This window comes from Panthera leo, chromosome B4 (assembly GCF_018350215.1).
Source record: "Panthera leo isolate Ple1 chromosome B4, P.leo_Ple1_pat1.1, whole genome shotgun sequence".
Taxonomy (NCBI): domain Eukaryota; kingdom Metazoa; phylum Chordata; class Mammalia; order Carnivora; family Felidae; genus Panthera; species Panthera leo.
Window position 1 is genome coordinate 15,110,141 of NC_056685.1, and position 22,538 is coordinate 15,132,678.

Here is a 22,538-nt window from a genome sequence, read left to right on the forward strand (position 1 = left end):
CCCACAGTTCCAGGCATCACGTCCTGAGGCAACTGAGATTGAAACTGTTAAGTCTAAGAGAAGCAATGCATATATAAAGCATGGATCCTGATGCATAGAAATTACTCAACGGATGTTGGCTATTATTATTTTTGGAATTATGTTACACTATTTAGCGCCAGAGAAAATGCCTGTATTAGTTTGCTACGGCTGACACAACAAAGTATCACATTGGGTAGCTTAAATAACAGAAATTTATTGTATCATTGTTCTGGAGGCTAGAAGTTTGAAATCAACCTGTCAGGTGGATTGGTTCCTTGTGAAGGAAGGATCTGTTCTAACCTCTTTCCTTAGCGTGCGGATGTCTACTTCTCTCTTGGTCTCTGCACTTTATCTCATTTCTTTGTGTCTTTCTCTTCAATGGCATTCTTTTTGTAGGGACACCAATCATATTGGATTTCCAATTTCCAAGTAAGTTCCATTTGGAGATACAGGAGGTTAGGACTTAAACATGGAATTTGGGGGAGAACATATCGATCCATATTACTGTCCATCAATGTGCTTTAGTTTAGGTGGCTTTATTTACTAGTGCTTTAGGGGCACCTGGGTGGCCCAGGCAGTCAAGCATCTGACTTTTGGTTTCAGCTCAGGTCATGAATTCATGATTTGTGAGCTCAAGCCCAATGTTGGGCTCTGCACTGACAGCAAGGGGCCTACTTGGGATTCTCTCCCTCTCTCCATCTGCCCCTCCCCTGCTCATATTCTCTCTCTCTCTCTCTCTTTCTCTCTCCAAATGAATAAATGAACTTAAAAAAAAAAAACAAAGACCTGTTTTTTTTTTTAAAGAGAGGAAATTAAAAAAGAGAGAGAGGAAATAAGTGGGGAAACAGGAATCTGGCCAAGTGTTCTATGTATCAGATCTTCCTTCCAGTTAGCAAATTCTCTTTCTCTAGCAGTGGGTTTATCATACACTGGGAGATGAAAGCAATTACAGGATATTTCCCAGTAACTGAGCTCTTTTTAAAAAGAATTATATTATCTTTCCCTGGTTTTATTTCCTTTACTCTTTTCATCTCCAACTTCATCTCATTTATTTCCTGTTCTTTTTAAGAAAAAAAAAATCTGGGCGCCTGGGTGGCTCAGTTGGTTAAGCACCTGACTCTTGATTGCAGTTCAGGTCATGTTCTCACAGTTCATGAGTTCAAGCCCCGCACTGGGCTCTGTGCTGACAGTGTGGAACCTACTTTGGATTCTCTATCTCCCCCTCTCTCTGCCTCTCCTCTACTAGCGCTCTCTCTCTCTCTCTCTCTAAAGATAAATAAATAAACTTAAAAAAAAAAGAAAGAAAAAACTTCTGCTTTATTCATTTGCAGACTTCCCAACATGGGGGAAAAACCCAATGGCCAAGAGACAGTGAGCACATTCTTGTTTGTTGCCATCCTTTCCTCTCTAAGAGACTGTGTCTGGAATTCAGCCATGGTTGATGCCAACCACAGACTAAAACAATGCATAATACTTTTTACCAACTTATACATTCTCCTGGGTGCCGGAGGAATTTGTAAGCTATTAAAAGTTGAGTGAGTGTTCTCAGCTGCTCGAGGGAAACACCGAGACCATCTGCATGGTCTGTCCTTTTTTCATCTGGGGCCATAGCAACTCTGTCCTTGGCCTGGAGGGAAGATGGATAGAGAAGAGCCCCGGGTTTCATTTCTGGAAAGGGAGAAAAGCTGAGTGGGCACCTAATAGGGATTCTCCCTCCTGCTCCTCAGCAGGACCGCAGGCTTCCTCATTACACCAAGCTGAGAAGCAGTCTGGTCTCAGCTCCTTCTCCTAGCCCATCCTCCTGTCTCCCTCCCTCTTCCTTCCCCTTTCTTTTCCACCAGACCTACTAGTGTTTGGGAACCAGGGTTTTTAATTTTGTAAATCTGAGCCATCCAACCCAGAGGCACTTCTACTCGCACATTCTCTGCATCCTCTTGGTGAAATGAAGGACTGGGCGTTTGCCCGGCTCCTCAATTAAAACGATCGGGTTCGCTAATTGTGATTACTCGCAGATGCCCTATTCACACTTCCAGGTACAATTTTTAATTTCAAACTAAGCTTCTGAAAACCAAATTAAATACTTTTCCTTTCTTTTTTAATGCTTACCATTAATATTTTCTGAGAAGAAACGAAAAAAAGTTTTAGCATCTCCAACAGTGTGTTCCATGAGTTTCCTGGTGGGAGGTGATAAAGGCATTTTTTTTAAACTGACTAAAAATGGTTAGCCACAGCACCATGAAAATATCTCAGAATGTTTTAAAATGAAAAAAAAATTCTGTGACATGGAAATAGCAATTTAGAGGGGGGTCCAGGGTTTGTTGGCAGCTTTGAATGGCTGATTTTAGTCTTCTCTGGACCTCCCTCATGATTTCCACACCAATTTCCATCTACATCAAAAAAGCAAGCCTCCTGAGGTACAGAGGGGGGGAAAAGTATGGGACCATTTGTTATTTTGGACACAGATGATTCCAACCGAGGGAGGACATTAAAATGTTTCAAGAAACACAGCCTTTGAAATACAGCAATAGATTCACATCTATAACAGACTCTTCTGTAATATAAACCCCCTCAATGGAGTGTGGAACCCTTTTGTGACTCTCTATGCTTCAGATCCCACCCCCTAGGCACCTTTTTAAGTCCTGGAATTTAGCTTTAGCCTTTACTGATGGTTAACAACCACTTGTGCCACACGCAGATCTAGGCATAAAATTATGGCAGACGACATCATTCTAAAAACTTCTACCATTTTAAACTTTCTGGAAATCCATTGCCTTGCTATATATTCCCAGGGGAGGAGGAACACTGCACTTGTAAAGTGCTTTGCATCCTTTAACAGGAGGATTGTGGTTGATGTGGCTGGAAACCAAAAATAATTTAACCTAATTTGCATGTCCAGAATGGAGGTGTGATGGAGGCTCCATTAGTATTTACTGTTACTTCAAATAATACTGAATGAAAACTCCCATGATCCCAGGTGTTAATTCCCCAAATAATTTTATTAACATGCAGATTTTTCATGACCATTTCTCTGCCACCCCTGTCTCTCTCCTCAATGTTATTCTAGTAGTGCTAGGCTTCCGATGCCCACAAACCAGCCTACTCAACAGTTTCCACTCGAACATCTTTCTAGATGCTTATTCATTCTGGTCATTCCTTCTTTTTCATTTACTCAGGCTCCCCCTTAGTTCGGAAGAGCTGCTTAGGGCTGGGAACCTTCTCCTGGAGGAGAAGGAGGATGCCAAGGGTGGCAAGAGAGAGCAGGGGAGACGGAACTACAATTACAATGTTTCTGCGCATCTCGCAGAATGTTTTGGCCATCCTGCAACAGTGAGAAAGAGCACCGAGCGGAGATATGCAAACCTATCATTTAGCACTACCATGTTATGCTGGGATTACTTAAACTTCCACGAGACAGCACACAAAGATCCAGGCACCTGGGAAAATGGGAGATAGTTCCCTTTGGCCTCCACCTCTTTGTTACTTCGGGAAGGAAAGAAATCCAGTCCCGACACGAACAGGTTGGTCTACAGAGATTCACTGACAGTGTGTGTCTCTGTTATGGTGGATTAGAATTTTACTCAAATACAGTCCTCTGCTTTAGGAAGACTTCAAAATGTGTATGAGACTGCCAGTTTCATTTCACTAGCCCTTGAATGTACTGGATCTTTCTCTAAGTTTTCCTAACCAACCAGGCTCGTCTTTGGAAGAGTTTGGTCTATTTTTCTCGGATAACTATTGAAGGGGGTTTGTCTTTGCTTTTGGGGGTTGTTTCTGCCCATCCCCAAACAAATCTCTGGGATTATCCAAATACACACCTTGTTACATCACATTCCGGATATGGGGGCTTTTGCCACATGGGTCTTGAGCCAGCTGTGATTTGACCTGGGAAGTTTGCCTCCATGGGTGGTGTTAGCACTGAGTTTAGCAGGATGACAGAATAACTGTAATGTCATGTTCTTGGGCTACTGATGATTTGCCTTTGGTAACTCTAAACTTTGCCCAGACATCAGAGTTCTACATCACTCTGTCACTGTCACTCTTTGGAAGAGGAGTGAGGCGCACTTATGTACGGTGACTATGCAAGTCTTGTGGACCCACCACATGAGCACGCCTTCTGTCAGTTTGTGTCTGGTCTTCTCTTCTAGCATTTTATTTCCCGATCCCTGACTTGTGCCTGGACATCCAGATTCTTGTCTTGATGTGTTAGCTAATTTGCTTTCAAGAAGACTTAAATTTCTGGGGTCAACTGACCTCTCTGAGTTTCAGTTTTTCCCTCCTGTCAAGTGCAGGGATTGGACAAGATGGCTTCCAAAAACCTTGCCTGAACAAGTCTTCCAAGGTTCTCTGACATCCTGTTTTCATGCTAGGATCTTTTTTATTTAAGGCGGGGGGCGGTGGTGATGCATATAGGACGGCAGTATTTCATTTCCCAAAGCTTTGATCAAACTAAGTTGTCTGAGTACAGAACTGGTATCTCCACTCTCGTCTCCATATAAAATGGCATAAGTTGCTAACTATATGCAAGGAAGCATTTCTTGAGAAAATGTGAAAAATGTCAATGTGGTTAGAACTCTTTTACGATGCATACATTTGATCTCTACTTTACAAAGTTGGTGATCTCTGTTCTCTTGCGGCCAGAAATCAACAAGAAAAAAAATCAGTGAGCAGCTAGGGGGGCTGTGTTGCTGCCCTTTGAAGAGTAAAATGGCAAACTAAAAGTTATAAAAGAAACATCATTAATTGACTGAGGGTGATGATTTGGTGCCTAGTATTGTTCTGGTGTCATTATATAGCCCTGAGTTTATGACGGTTTGCTAAATGATGGTGCAATGGGAAACTTAATTTGTGTTAGCTGCTCTTCATGGTGGAATTAAGTTTACTAGGTTATTTAAAAGCAGTGGTCAAGGGGTGCCTGCGTGGCTACGATGGTTGAGCATCCGATTTTGGCTCAGGACATGATCTCATGGTTCGTGGGCTCAAGCCTCGCATTGGGCTCTCTGCTGTCAGCGCAGAGCTTGCTTTGGATCCTCTGTCCCTCCCTCTCTCTGCACCTTCTTGGCTCATGCTCTGTCACTCAAAAATAAATAAACACTAAAAAAAAAAAAAAGTTAGTGGTCAGAACAATCAGATTAAATATCACCATCTCAGCTTTTGGTTTCCCACGAAGACTTTTTCAGAATGGACAAACCACTACTGTGGAACAGAATGGCCATCATTTTGAAAATGCCAGAAAAATAAATGGTGGAATTGTTAACCTTTGGTATCCACACAGCAAAGTGGCCTGACAAACCTTATCACCCAGGTACTACTGTGCCAAAGCACAGTACATCTATTTTCTGCTTCCTCAAAGTGGCCTTCTAAATATCTACATCAGATCATATGAATCCTCTATTTCAAGTCCTTCTGTGTATTCCTTTGGCACTCATGATGAACTACACATTCCATAAGATGGCTGAAAAATCCCTATGTTTATTTACTCCATGTTTCCAGTGCTGGGACAGAGCAAGTCATGTAGTCTGCATCTGATGAACTTTTGCTGAATTAATGAAAATCCTGTGTCATTGTTCTGCACAAGGCTACAACTTGAACCCCTTTTCTCTGTCTGGTTAAATTCTGCCTTCTTCCAGACAAAACATCATTCTCTCAGGTTTTCAGGGATGCTGTAATCACGTCCTTTGTATTGTTCTTTCTTATAGCACCAAATTCTTCTATTTCAGAGGATTATCAAATTTCTTTTTATTTTTTTAATGTTTATTTATGTTTGAGAGAGAGAGAGATGCAGGTGAGTAGGGGAGGGGCAGGGAGAGAGGAAGACACAGAATCCGAAGCAGGATCCAGGCTCTGAGTTGTCAGCACAGAGCCTGACGTGGGGCTCGAACTCACAAACCACGAGATCATGACCTGAGCCAAAGTCGGATGCTTAACTGACTGAGCCACCAAGGAGCCCCAAGATGATCAAATTTCTAATTACATAATTACTTATTTGAATATTAGTTTATAATTTCTCCCATTAGGCTACACGATCAATTTCCACGGGGGCAGAGATTGTGCCTACTTCAAAACTGTATATTCTGTAAATAATACAGTCTAGTGCATGCTCAATAAATATTGATTCAAAAAATTATTTCAGAGGAACCACTGGCATGTTAAAATTAAATTTTTATTTACTTATCCTAAATATGTAATATACATAGACAGTTTTTTTTTAAAAAGAGGAGACAGTGAAAAGCAAGTCCCCCAGTTTCTAGCCCCAGAAGTGACTTCTCCTATGATATATGTATCTATATATATGTATCTCCTTCCAGAGATAATCTGTGAGAATAAGCACATATTCATATCCACATTTATATCCAGTTCTCTGAGGAATGAATTAGTAAATCACTTCTATTTTCACAAACCCATTATGAAAGTTTTTAGGGGTTACCTGGATGAGAGCTTTTCATTTTGTGCATAAAACTATATAAAATAAGCCTCACCTAGGCAACAAAGAAAAAAAATAATTTAGCCAGCTCAGAAAAACAAGAAAACCTTGTCATATTGATTCTTTTTGTCCTTGTTTATAGCTCTGGATTAGAAAATAAGCATGAATACAGAATGTCACCCAACACCTGTAAAGAAATGAGATTTCTTTAATGAGGTGACCAAAAAAGTTTTTCATTCCTCAAAAGAGAAAATGACATTTTTAGCATGTCCCCCCCCCCCACCCCACCCCCCGTAGTAGAAACTTCCTGATGAAAGAGAAACCATTCGGGTTCTTAACTGAGGAACCGGAGGCACAGCCAGGAATGAGGTACAGCATCTCCACATAGCACTCCTGGGACCCACAGTCCAAGCTAGATCCTAGGATGTTGGCCACACACAGTTCTGGCTCAGCCAACAACAGAATAAAAACCACATACATCTCTGGTTTGCTCTGGTTTCTCCAATCCCACCAGAGGAGCAATAATTGCCAGCCTCACATTGTTCTGTGGTCCTCACTGGCCTCTTTGTTCCGAGAAGGTCTGTTCTGAGCTGGTTCCCAATGCCTAGATACATTTCCTAAAGCTGCTGTCGCAAAATACCACCAGCTTGGTGGCTTCAACCAACAGAAATGCACTGTCCCATAGTTCTGGAGGTAAGAGGTCCAAAATCAAGGTGTCAGCAGGCCACGTGCCCTCTGAAGACTCTACGGAATGTTCTTTGTCCAGTTTTTGATGTCGCCAACAATCCTTGGCATCTCTTGCCATACAGCTGGATCACTCCATCCTCTGCCTCCATTGTCACATGGCCTTTGCCCCACGGTCCCCCCCAGTGTCATTACATGGCCTTCCTGTAAGGATACCAGTCATTGGACTTAGGGCACACCTAATCTAGTATGACTTCATTTTAACTTAATTATATCTGCAAAGACTGCATTTCCAAATATCATCACATTCTAAAGTTCCAGGTGAGCATGAATCTTTGGGGGACACTATACAACTCAACCTAGTACCCAAGGCTGATGACCTGTGACGGAGGGAAGTGGATGTCAGCGCCCAAACGAACGTCTCCATAAACGCAAACATGGCGGCTCCCGCCGACTGCAGCTTCTTCCCAGCCCACAGAACCCAAGTTTCTTCACACGTGTCCCCCACGCACCTACAATTAACACCACCACATTCTCACACTGCTTATTTTTAGGTCGAGGATGACTTGCATTGCCTTTCACAAAAATCTTTTTCACTGCTGGTCCTCGCAAGGCAGCAACAACAAAGCTCCACCCTACACTGGAGTTTTCAATGGCTGAACAATCTTGGAGCTAAGACCTCGCCTCCAGGCAGGGCCTTCCCTGATGGAAACATTGGTCTCGCGCTGCGTTGTGATTTAAGAAGTGGCTCTTTGTTAAGATCCCGGTTATACAAGTGAAAAATACACCACCCACACAAGCAGCGAGACTGTCCGCCTGGTGTGACGGGGATATTTTGGGTGGTACTCTGGGGGAGTTATGAATGGGTTGGGCTGCGTTCCCTATTTTCAACTGTTAGCCAGTGGAAGCTGCTTTCCTCCTGGGGCAGGAACGAACCTGTTTGGCTGACGACACCTGTGCACAGAAGATACCACTTGCAGAGCCCGCCGGGCAGTGTAAACATCGAAAAGACGACACCTCCAGAGACAGATAAAGTTGGCCCACAGTGAATGTGGACACTGGGATGATTTCTGAGGTGGTGAAGCAGAATCCTTGACCTCAAGGAACTGTGTGCGTGGTCAGCTGGATAATCAACAGCCTGTTCCGTTCTTACACGAGGAACCCAACATGTTCTCTTAGTAGCGGTAAAGACCCATTTCCCTGATTAGGCGCCTTTCCTGATGACACCACCACATTCTTATCCAACCCCGTTTCCTCCGTTCACCTCCAATTCCTGGCCCTGCAAACTTATTAGAGGTGTCGCCTGATTCTTCAGCAAGTCTCTAAGTATCCCAATAGGAGACACGACCTCACCATTTATAAAATTAGTATAAACGCTCAGATAAAATAGTAACAAGATGTTTGCACTATCCTGTGGAAACAGCATTCATTCATCCACCGATATTGGAATGTCCAAAATGCTCTAGGAAATCTGCTAGGTACGAGGGCAACAGAGCGAATAAGGTGGGGTCTCTCCTCAGTCTCTGAGCTGCTACAAACAAAGTCACAGGTGGTCTGATCATGTCAGGCCAAAACTACTTGAAAAGAAAACCCAAAGAAACTTGCTTCCTATTTCGGGAGGGAATGTTCCTTGGGTGGGTCACGTGAGAGAATCCCCTTTGGAGTAAAATAGTTCCTCGTGGAGGAACTATTTCTGCTGCATTTCTGAACGAGATAAAAAAGGCCAGAGCTGTTCTCAGGAGTGAGGCTTTACCTGCTTTGGTCAATACATCACTTGGCCATCAGAGAGATGCTGTCACCTTACCAAGCACGGAGAAGAGAGAGAGTAGAAGCCAGAAGTCAGCATTTAGAGAAGCGGGATAATGCTTCACTAACCCTGCTGTCATCACGTACTCACTCGAATGTGTTAATAAAATGAACACTTCAGGAAACCAAAAGCAGCAACTCCAATTTAAGAGATGATGTGAAGGGAAACTGTTGCCTTTTACAGAGACTACAGGAGTCTTGCTTGACAGAAGAGCGGTAATGTCAGATGGAGAAAAGGACGTCTGCTCTAGGAATCAGAAGATTCTTCTCCTACATCCTGCCTCCACCACTCACTAGCTTTGGGCCCTTGGGAAAGCTCTCTCGTTTCTCCGGGGTTAAATTTCCTAGGGAATGACAATGTCCGTACCAACATACTGTGCCCGAGACATGAAAGTCCCTCAGGAAATAAGTTATATGGGTCCTATGAAATAAATTCAGGAGGAAACGAGGCAATGGCAAATTACCACATTCTATTATGTATGAAATGAGTATGAGGTGAGAGGCAATACCACAAAATATTTATATGTGGTACTAATAGAAACTTGACATTTCTAAAGACCACAGGGATCTCCTCGTCTCCTATTATTATTTATGGAAAGACGAATGACACGTAGCCACATACTTGTGGATGTATATATGTATATATACTTGTGTGTGTGTGTATATATATGTATATATATGTATGTATATGTATATATATATACACACACACATACATACACAGAGAGAGAACATGCAATGACTTACACACATTACACTATATGTACACATATATAATCAAAAATATACATGAATGACGAATGCCTAATTTGAGGTCACAGAGGGTCCAGGGTAACAACAGAGACCAGAAGTACTTGGGTTGCTGGTTCTTCTGTCTTTAAACGTCACATTCCAGACAAGTGTATTTTGGGGAACATCCACAGGTTCTTCTGAAATTGACTCACACTGGACTCTAGAGCACATGGATTTAAAATTTTTTTTTTAATGTTTATTATGTTTTGAGAGAAAGAGAGACAGAGACAGCATGAGTGGGCAGGGGCAGAGAGGGAGGGAGACACAGAATCCGAAGCAGGCTCCAGGCTCTGAGCTGTCAGCACAGAGCCTGATGCGGGGGTTGAACTCATAAACCGCGTGAGCATTACTGAGCCATAGCCAGACGCTTAGCCAACTGAGCCACCCCAGGTGCCCTTAGAGCACATGGAGTTTGCTTTGGGACCCTTCCTCTAGATGTCTTAACAGGCAAATTAAATGTAAAGTCGTAATAGGGGTATAAGGCCCTTCCAGTTCAAGCTGCTACAGGAGAAATCAATGGTTATTTGAAGACGTTAAATAACCAAGTATGAAACAGTTTGGTCATTGCAAGAGAAACCAAAAATTCAGGTAAAAGTTTGAGTTTTTCCAGGGTTGAATAAAGTCTCACCTATAGTATTCAGAGGTTATTTTTCTCTTGTGCAAATTTGAAAAAAATAAATAAAATGGACACAAACCATGCAACAGAAAAGTCTACAGGTATGCCTAAGAATGTCCCTTTCTTTCTTCCTTAGTATTAGCTTTGTATTATCCAAATGGCAGTAGTATTGAATTCAATTAAACAAACATTTATGGAGCTCTTAATGTGTACCAGGCATCAGTCTAAGTGCCGGGGACATAATGGAATGGAATAATCGGGTGACTTTTTTGGTGAAGGGCTAAAGAGTAAATACGTTTGGCTTTTGGGTCATACTCTGTCATAAGTACCCGGCCCTGCTGTAGTGGCACCAAAGCGGCCTCATGGAGACTCTATTCTAAGGATGACACAACCAACATTCTGGGGTTAGAGACAGGCAACAAACAAAATAAGTGCAATTTATTTTTTAAAAAATTTTTAAGTTTATTTTCAGAAAGAGTGCGGGGGTGTGCAAGCAGGGGAGGGGCAGAGAGAGAGGGAGAGAACGTCAAGCAGGCTCTGAGCTGTCAGCACAGAGCCCAATGCTGGGTTCGATCCAACGAACCACGAGATCACGACCTGAGCCAAAATCAAGAGTCAGCTGCGTAACCGACTGAGCCACCCAGGCGCCCCCGAATAAACTGCAATTTAAAACAGGGTGATCCAGGTAGGCCTTATTGAGAATGTGACTTCGTAACAAAGATTTGAAGTTGGTGAGAGAGTTATATTTGGGAGAACATTTTAGGAAAAGGACTGAAGGCACAAAAGCACTAACATGGGAAGAACCTGGAGGCCAGTGAGGCTGGAATAAAAGCAAGTGAGAAAAGAAGAGGAAAAGGCAGATAGATCACGTGAGGTCTTGCAAACCATGTCACTGGAAGACACCGATGGAAGATTCTGAGAAGTGTGCTCTGACGTCTGTGTTGAAATGATCACTGCTGACCGGAGATTGTAAGAGAGCAGGAGCGAAAACAGGAAGAGATTCTGGAAGAGATTCTAATAATCCAGGTGAGAAGTCAGAGTGCCTGGACCAGGGTGGAAGAAATGTTATGAAGTCTGCAGTCCTGGTTATATTTTGAGGGAAGAGCCCAAAAGAACTTCTGAAGGGTACATGGCGGGTATTATGACTGTAGAGTTTTCTTGGAAACTGCTAAAAACTTAACTTGCAATTGAATATAACACCCAAGTTATTTAGCACATCATGGATAAGTAAAAGTAAAAACAGAGAAAGTTAGGGTCAACTTCTGTTCTGTATTTCTAGCAATTGACACTGACACCATGACTAAGAAAACCCAATTCCTTTTAGATTCAGAAAACTTTCATTCTGTATCTACTCCAAATTATCATCATGAGGATTCACCTATGTTAAGTGGTTTCTAAGCAGTTTCTATCCGACAGAGTAAATCTGATGAGGCTCTAGGCCAGTTGCTTGATCCTACAGACAATATATCCCAATACGAGTTCCAGCAATTATAAGTGTGGCATCATGCTTAGTGAAAAAGCAGTTCTGTGTCAAATGTTCCTGAATACCTTAGCTCCTTCTCAGAGATTCAAAACACACAGTAAGATGGGAAAGACTCTGTAACCCTGCAGGAAAAAGAGTTTCTTTACCCACAAATCTATTTAACCCTAGCCTTTTTCTCTTGCTTCCACCTTTTCTACTTGCTCCTATCCTGCCTGGGAAAAAAAAAAATTCCATGGACTCAAGATAAATAGAACATTTAACTTCTAGCCGAGAAAGAGAAACGCTTCTCTTCTAGATCTAAGAAGCATTACACAACTTATTCCCAAATAATCTTGTCCTGCTTATTTCACAAAGTAGTTGCAAATGTAACTACGTACACACAAGTATTCTGCACACTGTCTAAGGTATCCAGCACATGGGCAAAGTAAGTGTTTTACACAAAGAAGAGAAGTCCAAGGAAAGATGCTTCAAACCAGGAACAAACAAAAATAGTCTGGGTTCCCACACAGGCTTAGAACACTGGAATAAAGGCAACCTTGAGACCGCAAAGCATTCCCAGTGACAAATACTCTCATCATTGTGCTGAAAAGGTCAGGTTATTTTTGTTAAAAAGCTACTCTTTGGAGAGAGTGACATTACCAAGATGGCAACATAGACTGTCCCTGACACTGTTCCCCTTCACAAGAACAACAAATGTTCCTGTAAGAGACACCACTGAGAAAACCCTAGAGTAGACAAAATTGACTTTAAACCAAAAACAGTAAAAGAAGAAAAGTTCATCATAAAATTATAAAGGGGTCAATCCATCACAAAGATTTAACAAATGTAAGCGTTTATGCACTCAAGAATGGAGCACCTAAATATATAAAGCAAAAGCTAACAGAGCTAAAAGGAAAAAGAAACAGCAATACAATAATATTTGGGGGTTTTAATACTACACTCTTTAATGGTGGATAGATAACCCAGACAGCATCAATAAGGTAATAGCACATACGAACACTACTATAAACCAAATGGACCTAACAGACATATATAGAACATTTTATCAGTCAACAACAGAGTACACATAATTACCAAGTGCACATGGAACATTTTCTAGGGGAGAACATGTGTTAGGCAACCAAAACAGTCTTAAGTCTTAGCAAATACAAGAAAACTAAAATCGTGTCAACTATCTTCTCTGACCATAATGGTATAAAACTAGAAATAACAGGAGGAAAACTAGAAAACGCATACATAAATGGAAATTAAACAACACTCTCCTGAACAACTGATGGGTCAAAGGGGAAATAAATTATTATTAGACAAATGAAAATGGAAACAACATACCAAAATTTATGAGATACAGCAAAAACAGATCCAAGAGGAAGGTACATAACAATAAATACCCATCTTGAAAAAAATCTCAAAGAAAGCACCCAACTCTATACCTCAGGGAACTAGAAAAACAAGAACTGAGCCCAAATTTAGCAGAAGGAAGTAAATAATATCAGAGCAGAAATAAATGAAACATAGAGCAGGAGTGCAATTGAAACGATTGACAAACTTACAGTTAAAAAACAAACCAGAGTTGATGCTGTGAAAAGATAAATTTGGCAAACCGTTAGCTAGACCAAGGAAAAAAACAAAGGACCCAAATCAGCAAAATTGTAAATGAAAGAGACATTACAACTGATACCACAGAAATACAAAAGGTCATAAGGAATTACTATGAACTATATGCCAACCAATTAGACAACTTAGAAGAAATGGAAAAATTCTCAGAAAAATGCAACCTACCAAGACTGAATCAGGAAGAAATAGAAAATCTAAACAGGCCAATTACTAGCAAGGAGATTGAATCAATAATCAACAATTTCCCAAAGAGAAGTCCAATACCATACTGCTTTGCTGATGAATTTTACCAAACACTTAAACAAGAATTAACATCAAGCCTTCTTAAACTCTTCCAAAAACTCAGAGAGGAGTGAGCACTCTTGAACTCATTTTATTAGGCCAGCATTACCCTGAATGATAACAAAGCCAGAAGGGATACTACGAGAAAACGACAAGTCATTATTTCTAATGAATATGGATAAAAAAATTCTCAATAAAATGCTAGCAAACTAAATTCAATAGCACATTAAAAGGTAACTGAGATTTTAGTATATGTGCTGCCGAAGCAAGCACAATGATCAACTGAGATTTATCCTTGGGATGCAAGGATGGTTCAGTATACACAAATCAATAAATATGGTAAATCATGTTAATACAACAAGAGAGAAAAACATATAATCGTCTCAAAAGACACAGAAATAACTTTTGACAAGATTCAACATCCATTCATGATAAAAAAAAAAAAACAACACTAAACAAATTAGGTATTAGGTATAGAAAGAACATACTAACAGAATAAAGGGCATATTTTCATGAAAAGCCTACAGGAAGTCCTAGCCAGGGCAATCAGGCAAAATAAATAAAAGACATCAATACTGAAAAGGAAGAAGTAAAACTGACTTTCTTTGTAGATGACATGATTTTATATATACAAACTCATGAAGACTCAACCAAAATACTGTTAGACCTTATCAATAAATTCAGTAAAGTTGCAGTATATGAAATTAACACCCAAAATCAGTAGTATTTCTACACACTAACAACAAATTTTCTGAAAAAAAATAAAGAAATCGATCTCATTTATAATAGCATCAAAAACAATAAAATACTTAGGAATAAATTTAACTAAGGAGATGAAAATTGTCTACTCTAAAAACTGCAAAACAGTGAAGAAAGAAATCAAAGAAGACACAAATAAATGTAAAGGTATCCCATGTTCATGGACTGAAAGAATTTTTATTGTTAAAATGTCCAACCACCTAGAGCCATCTATGTAGATTCAATGTAATCCCCATCAGGATTCCAATGGCATTTTTTACAAAGGTAGAAAAAACAATTGTAAAATATATATAGAATCAGAAAAGACCCCAATAGCCAAAACAATCCTGAGAAAGAACAAAGTGGGAGGCATCACACATCCTGATTTCAAGCTGTATTATAAAGCTACAGTAATTACATAAAACTATAGTAATCAAAACAGTATGGTACTGATATAAAAATAGATACGTAGGTCAATGGAAAAGAATCAACAGCCCAGAAATAAACCCATGCATGTACAGTTAATGGATATTTGACAAGGGAGCCAAGAACACCCAGTAGAGAAGAGATGTTGTCTTCAGTAAATGGTGCCGGGAAATTGGATATCCACATGTTAAAGAATAAAACTAGACCCCTGACATTAGTCAAAAAGGATTAAAGACTTAAATGTAAGACAAGAAACTCCCAGAAGGAAACATAGGAAAAAGGGTTCTTGACATGGGCAAAGATTTTTTGGATGGGACACCCCAAGTACAAGCGACAAAATTAAAAATACACGAGCGTAACTACATCAAACCAAAACACTTCTGCACAGCATAAACAACAATCAACAAAATGAAAAGACAACAACATACAGAATGGGAAAAAAATATTGGCAAACTATATATCTGCTAAGAGGTTAATATCCAAAATATATGAAGAACTTATACAACTCAAAAGCAAAAAAATCAAATAGTCCAATTAAAAAATGGGTTCTTCTATTCAAGAGCTTGAATAGACAATTTTCCAAAGAAGATATACAAATGGCCAACAGATGAAAAGGTGCTCAACATCACTAACCACTAACCAGAGAAATACAAATTGCAATCACAGTTAGATGACATCTCACACCTGTTAAGAATGGATATCAATGAAAAAGGTAGGAGATAACAAACACTGGCCGGATGTGGAGAAAAGGGAAGCCTCATGCACTGCTGGTGGGAATGTAAGTTGGTGCAGCTCCTATGGAAGACAGTATGGAGGTTCCTGAAAAAAATTAAAAATAGAACTACTATATATTCATCAATTCTGCTTCTGCGAATATATCCAAGGAAAAAGAAAACACTACGTTGAAGAGACATCTACATCCCCTTGGTCACAGCAGCGCTATTTTTACAGTGGCCAAGGCAGGGAAGCAAGCTAAGTGTCCAGTGATAGACAAACGAATAGAGAAGATGTGGGGTATATACACAACAGAATATTATTCAGCCATAAAAAAAGAAAATCCTGCAATTTGCAACATGAATGGACCCCAAGGGTGAAATTAGAGAAATATAAACGCTGTGTGATCTCATTTATTTGTGAAATCTAAAAAACGAAAACAAACCAAACCATAGAAAAAGAGGTCATTTGAGGTTACCATGGGATGGGGAATTGGATGAGAATACTCAAAAGGTACAAACTTCCAGCTATACGATCACTGAAGTCCTGGGGGTGTAATGTATAACAGAAGGACTTCAGTTAACATTGCTGTATGGTCTATTTGAAAGTTAAGAGAGTAAGTCTTGAACACTCATCACAAGGAGAAAACCTTTTTTTTAATCGATATGAAATGATGGACGTTAAATTATGGTGGTAATCATTTCACAATACGTGCAAGTCAAATCATGACGTTGTGCACTTTAAACTTACACAGTGCTGCATATCAATTATATCTAAATAAAACTGGTAATAAAAACTACCTTGTAAGCTGTGGATAAAATGTTAATTAGGGTATCAAGTAACCAAAAAGAGTGTGTGGAAAAACGTGAAAACCCACGTTAGTGACAAGGCAAAAAAAAAACACCCTGAGATTTTATACTATGCTTGAATTCAAATATATGTTATTTTCTGGACTGCTTAAGATATGCATTTCATCTTGAAAACAAATATTTAATATTTTTTGATTACAAAAGTATACATTATCACTATAGAAAATTAAAGTACAGAGTATTTAAAATTAAAAAAAATAATAGATGATGGGGACTAAAGAGTACAGTTAACATGATGAGCACTGAGCAACATATCGAATTGTTGGGTCACTCACCTGAAACATAACACTGTATGTTAACTGTACTGGAATTAAAATTAAAAAACTGAATAAAAATAAAAAAAAATTTAAAAACATTTGAGAGAGTGCATGTGAGAGTGAAGAGGGGAGGGGTGGAGAGAGACAGGGAGAGGGAGAATCCCAAGCAGGCTCTGAACTGTCAGCACAGAGCCCCAGTGTGGGGCTTGATCCCATGAACAGTGAAATCATGACCTGAGCTGAAATCAAGAGTTGGATGCTTAGCTGACTGAGCCACCCAGGTACCCCAAAATACAAAAATGTTTAAAAATAAAATTAAAAAACAATCTTAACCCACCACAGAGAGATAATTGATCAACCATAAAATCCTGGTCCATTTCCATTTAATTTTTCTACATGTACGTATTACAAGCACAATTTCCTTTTTATACAACGAGGACCACGTAATTTTTTAATTTTACTTTTTTTTACTGAACTGGATAGGACATCTCCCTTTGCCCTTAGATATTGTTCCGTAAGTTTAATGTCTTCAGAAAAGTTTGTCATGTGGATGGATACATGGGGGGTGGGGGTAGGTATTCTTCCATGAGGGGTGGGGCAATGGCTTTACCCCTCATGTCCACTGTGTAAAGAGTTGAAAGGGCGATTTTCAAACACAGCTCTCTGCGCACATCTCTGACAGGGTCCTTAGGATAAATTGCCGGAAATAAAAATTCTGGGTCCGAGCACACAATTTTGAGGTTTTGCTACATGCTATCAAAATGCTAGCACCTTTCTGGAGAGAAATTTATATTCCCAACAGCAGGTGCCTAAGAACGTTTAGCTCATGTTACTCCCCACCACTAACTACGGCCTTGAAAAAATATTTGCACATTTCTCATTGTTACACATTTTTATTTTTGGTTTGATTTGTATTTTTTTGATTACCAGTGAGCTTGGACGTTTTTTCATGCTCCTTAGAGAGATTTCCGCTCTGTGAATTTATGTGTACTGCCTACATTTCTACTGAGAGTGTTCATCTTTTAAAGAAATTATTCGTAAGAGTATATTGTGATATTTTTACTAATGCCTTGTTGCCACTTCACTTTTAGACAAAAGTCTTTCCAATCCACAACACAGGCATTGTCTTTCCTCCAGCATTATGAGCTAAAAAATCAAATTAAACAATTCAGGCCGCGGCAAAGATTGCACCTAGAAAACTTCAGTCAGTCTTAACCCCAAACAGGTGAGGACACCTGGGGATTCCTTAGCCCACAGGAATGTTCTATCAAGGCCTTTTCCAGAAACAGTGCCTGTGATCCACGGTCTTTCTGATTTAAATGCCACGTCCAACTCCTAAGTAATTCAGGATTCGTTGTTGTCGTGTTTTGATTCTGGCTTTTCCTACTTCCTGGCAGTCCTGGTCTTGGGGGTTCCGCTGTGAAAGTGAAGGGAGGGGATACAGAGGTAGAGATGCCCCGATCTGACAGTGTTATGCCTTCAGACTCCTTTTGTTCCAAGGCACTGGTGTTGGCAGGCCTCGTTAGCACAAGGGTCCTGTGCCTGGGTTTATTTTCACTTACATCCACATGACTGTTGGTAAGAACACAGCTGCCTATCACAGATGCTAAACAATCGGTTGTTTAATGACCCTGCTGCTGCGGTTTCTACCCCACAAGTGGGGTGGGGGGAGAGCGTGCCCGTTTACACAACCTCGCTGGCACCATCGAAGCCACGCGGAAGAATGCTCTGATGTGAGATTTTCTGCAGTGATGAGAAACATACTTGAGTTTTTCTCCCTCCGTTTCACAACTTTTGTCTACCAGCCACTGGCAGAAGTCACCATTTCTTCAGCTAAGAAATGCTGCTTTCCAAAATCCTTTGGCAGAGTCTCCCAGAGATTTGTTTTTCTGCTCCTTCCTAATTTAGAAACAGTCTTCAAAGGAAACACACACACACACACACACACACACCCCAACTAACCAACCTAACAAATCCATGTGAGAAGACACCAACTCTGATGTAATTTTGTATTTCTTTCCCACAAAGTTTCAGAGTTTATCATCTACAACAATCTGGACGGCATAGTTTGAAGGGAGAAGGTAAACAAAAATGTGTATACCCCCAGATCATTCTCTATTCAAGGAGCATCATGTGATACAAATTCAAGATTTTATTAAAAATTACTTGTAAGTTAACACAATACCTTGATGGTTAAGGAAAGCTTTTCACAAAGCAAAGTAATGAGTTCTGTGAATAAACAGAAGAGCGAACAGTGTTAGTGGTGACATTTAAGTGATCGCATGATTTTTTAATTATTCTTTTGAGAACACGCACCTTAGTGAACATCTATTCAAGGAGCTGCGGTCTGTGCCTCCTCTGGAATTTGCAGTTGAATTAGAGCTTTGTTTCCTGCCTTTGGCAGTGGTAAGGAAACAAATGGAAATGATTTTGAGAACTTATAAAAATCTACCACCTACCAAAAGCATGTTAAGAGGTGAAGTGGTAAGTGCTAGAAGGAAAGAGTGGAAAAGCGACACATGCATTGTATTTATTGGTGACATACAGTAACAGGGAACAGAAGTAATAACAAGGAAGAGGAGTAACGAGAAGTCCAGCCCATGCCAACCCTTTATTTGTTTTTGGCTGTCAGGGGTTTCCGGCTGATCTTTTTCGATTTGTCATTATTTTTCTTCGGCGGTTCTGGGTTCGCCTGCATGTGTCTGCCGTAGAGGCTGAAAAGAGAGAGGAAGAAACGTGAGATCCACCTTGCTAACACTGGAAAAGCTTTTACTGGTAGGGCTTTGGAGAACAGATTATTATTATCCAGGAATATTCAGGAAGCCAGAGAAGACTAAAAGATGCCTTCTGCTGTCTCCGGCTCATACCTTTTATTTAGGAATTTGAAATTCTCTTCCACACGTGCGCACACACGCGCAGGGCATGATGAGGTCAATTCTGGACAAGTGTCCCGGAATTTCACGTTCACTGGGCAGAGTGTGACAACACCAAAGGCAGAAGAGATCTGGGGCTGTGAGAACCGGTAATGCTCAGCCCAGCTGTTCCGGAATGAAGCTCTAACGGCTGTGAGCGTTTAAGTCGACAATGACAAAAACTGGGTCGAACTGAAGAGACAGAGTGTCCATTTAGTGAAAAGTGAGCATCACGCCTGGCCGGAAAGCCCAGGGGCTGGATAATGTGACAGAGAGCAATGGTGTCCGAGCCTGCTCAGGCTGCTCACACGTGATTGATGGCAGTGGGACGGCGACCACACATCAATGCCGCGTTAATAAGTACCGTTGATTAAATGTTGACAAAGTACCCGACAATTACAGCGGGTGGCATTCATCCCAGAGCGATGCTAGCCTGTGGCGGCGAGGATTGAACCAAACGGCAGATAATAATTAATCGATAATTTATGAGTGCTTCTGATTAAACAAAATTAAAAGCCACCCTAAAATAAATACGGCTCAATCTTAACCCCCCTTATTGATATAATTGTGTCCGAGAGAGAGCCTGGCGTGTGTCTCAGTTCCTCCGGGGAAAGGCAATGCCTGATCTGCCTGTTGTGATGGTCTTGTGCCAACTGAATGGGACGGGATGACACAAGGACTGACCTCCCGGTACAAGGTGTCCCTCGTTCTAAAGTCCACTCAAGGCATCGACACCTCTCTTGATGCTCGCACCCTGCCAGGCAAACTGGTGGCATCTACCAATGCTCTTGAGGACGTGGACAGCGTGGCTGGCAGGCCAAGGGATGGACCTAGCACACAGAGCTGGCCAACTGATGGAGCAGTTAGGGCGGGTTGACAGGTGATAGTGTGGTCTATCTTCTCCAGAGGCTTCCGAATGTCTCCCTAGAAGTGCTCCGAGCAGGTCCCACCGGCAGTGGCCATGAAAATAGGTCTCTGCTCCCAAAGAGTTCAGAATGCAGGGTCTGGAGCTGGCAGCACGGACCTATGAGCCGGGGGACATATGTGCAGCCAGGTCCTGGGAATGTTCTCCAGGTGAAGTGGAGGGGGGGGGGTGTTGTTAACCACATGCCTGACAGGTAACATTAGAAACTGCAAGCTCGCTTTCAACTTCTGTAGAAATGAGCTTTAGAGACTCTTGCTCCTCTCATGGAGAGGCCCAGTCCTGCTCAGCCTGAGAGCGTGTCCCTACAGGAGAAACATCTCCTTCCCCAGGACAGCTTGTCCTCCGGGAAAATGGATCTTTTTGAAATCCACATGAGCCCTCCTCCAATGCTCCTCACTTTAAAAAGGGCCAGGGATGCCCCTGAAGTCTATGTCATGGACATTTAGACGTCCTGGAGCCCAGGAAAGGAACCACTGGTTTCAGCAGAGAGGAAGTTTCTGCCCAGCTGTCCTGCTGTTGCTGCCCCGACCCCATTGATGTCCCTGTCCCAGTTCCTGGGACTTGTGACTACCGACTTACACAGGCAAAGGGGCTCTGTGGAAGCAATTAAGCATCTCGGCGATGGCAAGCTTGTCCTCTATTATCTGGGGACCCCCCCCTTCCTTCAGTCCTGCAGCATCTCTCCCACCACATGCATCAAACAGGTTAAAGAAACAGCCACGGTAGACTCATCTATTATATCCCTCAGCTTTAGCAACACATGCCCTGAAACATACTTTTTCCTCTAAGAGCCCCGGCCTAACCCCTCATCCCAGGATGCGGCTTTCTTTGCGTTAACACAGCAGTGTGGTGTGGGGTGTGCCCGGGAGGCCTCTGCTGTCCAAGCTCCCCTCACCCGGCATATGGCAAAGGTCTGATTCTGGTCTGTGCATTCATAGGTTCCCTCCAGCCTCAAGGATCTCTCCTCTAGTTTGCAAACCCCTACCCCCATAAGGGGGAACAGTATGCATGTTCTTGCTCACAGATAGCATTTAACTTTGAGGCTTACAAAAATCTGCAGAAATAGTTTATGAACTGGGAAACCCGGCAACAGCGACACAAATAAGAGGTCAGAGGAGGGAAAAGAGAATAAAGATCTGATAAGGGCCCCAGGTATCAATCACATCCTGAATGAGTAAGAGCCGAGGTGGGCACAGAAGGGTTCCCAGAAGAGGTCGGGGTTTCGCTGGGCCTGACGGTGGTAATCCAGCAAAGTCATTTTAGAAGGGGGTGCAAAAGCTGTCTGGAACTCAGCAAGGCTCCCCTTGTTAGGAAGGAACCGGAATGTTCCAATGTTTCAATGTCTGCCTTTTTATATTCAGACACCACTGTGCCTGGATCTCCTGGGGCGACACAGCAAGTCCCTACAGAGGGCCAGGTCAGAGACAGCATTCCTGAACTTGACGTTGAAATCCTCCTTTTGCAAGTTATTAGCTGCTGACTCTGGGCAAATGATTAGCATCCCCCCCCCCTCCCGATTCCCTCACTGTGCCTCAGTTTCTTAATCTGTAAAAACAAAACAAAACAAAACAAAAAACAAAACAAAACAAAAAACGATGCTGCTTTCCTAGCAAGGAGGCTGCACTAGTGAAATAAGCCCAGTACCTGGTATGTCTACCAGAAGCGGTCAGTGGATGCTTCCTGAGACACAGGACTGATGTGGAGTTAGAGTCGGAGGGATTAAAGAAAGACAATTAAATGATTACTTCCTTAGGACTTTTTGCTCTGAAAAAAATGACATGGTATTTTCTATAAGTGCCAAACCCACGTGTCTCTAGGAGAAAGGTTTTATTCCTCTCTGAAGAGAGCAACTAAGGCAGAACTAAATGCATCCCCGCCCCCCACCACCCACCACCCACTTCCTCGGTGAGTCACTGCCAGAGCCGGGATGATGCCGTGTCCTCCCGGTGATCCCTTATTCCTCCAGCTGAGTGGGCAG

General features: G+C 41.6%; 1 protein-coding gene across 2 annotated transcripts in view; it reads right to left on the reverse strand.

Moving 5' to 3' along the window:
- Window positions 1–18,855: 18,855 nt before the first annotated feature.
- The window catches only part of RSU1 (Ras suppressor protein 1), a 200,902-nt gene continuing 197,219 nt past the window's right edge, over window positions 18,856–22,538 (reverse strand). For both annotated transcript variants that reach the window (XM_042945002.1, XM_042945001.1), the window contains one exon: window positions 18,856–19,437. In XM_042945002.1, coding sequence (XP_042800936.1) covers window positions 19,335–19,437 — 103 coding nt within the window. In that variant the 3' untranslated portion in view covers window positions 18,856–19,334. The remainder of the gene's footprint in view (window positions 19,438–22,538) is intronic.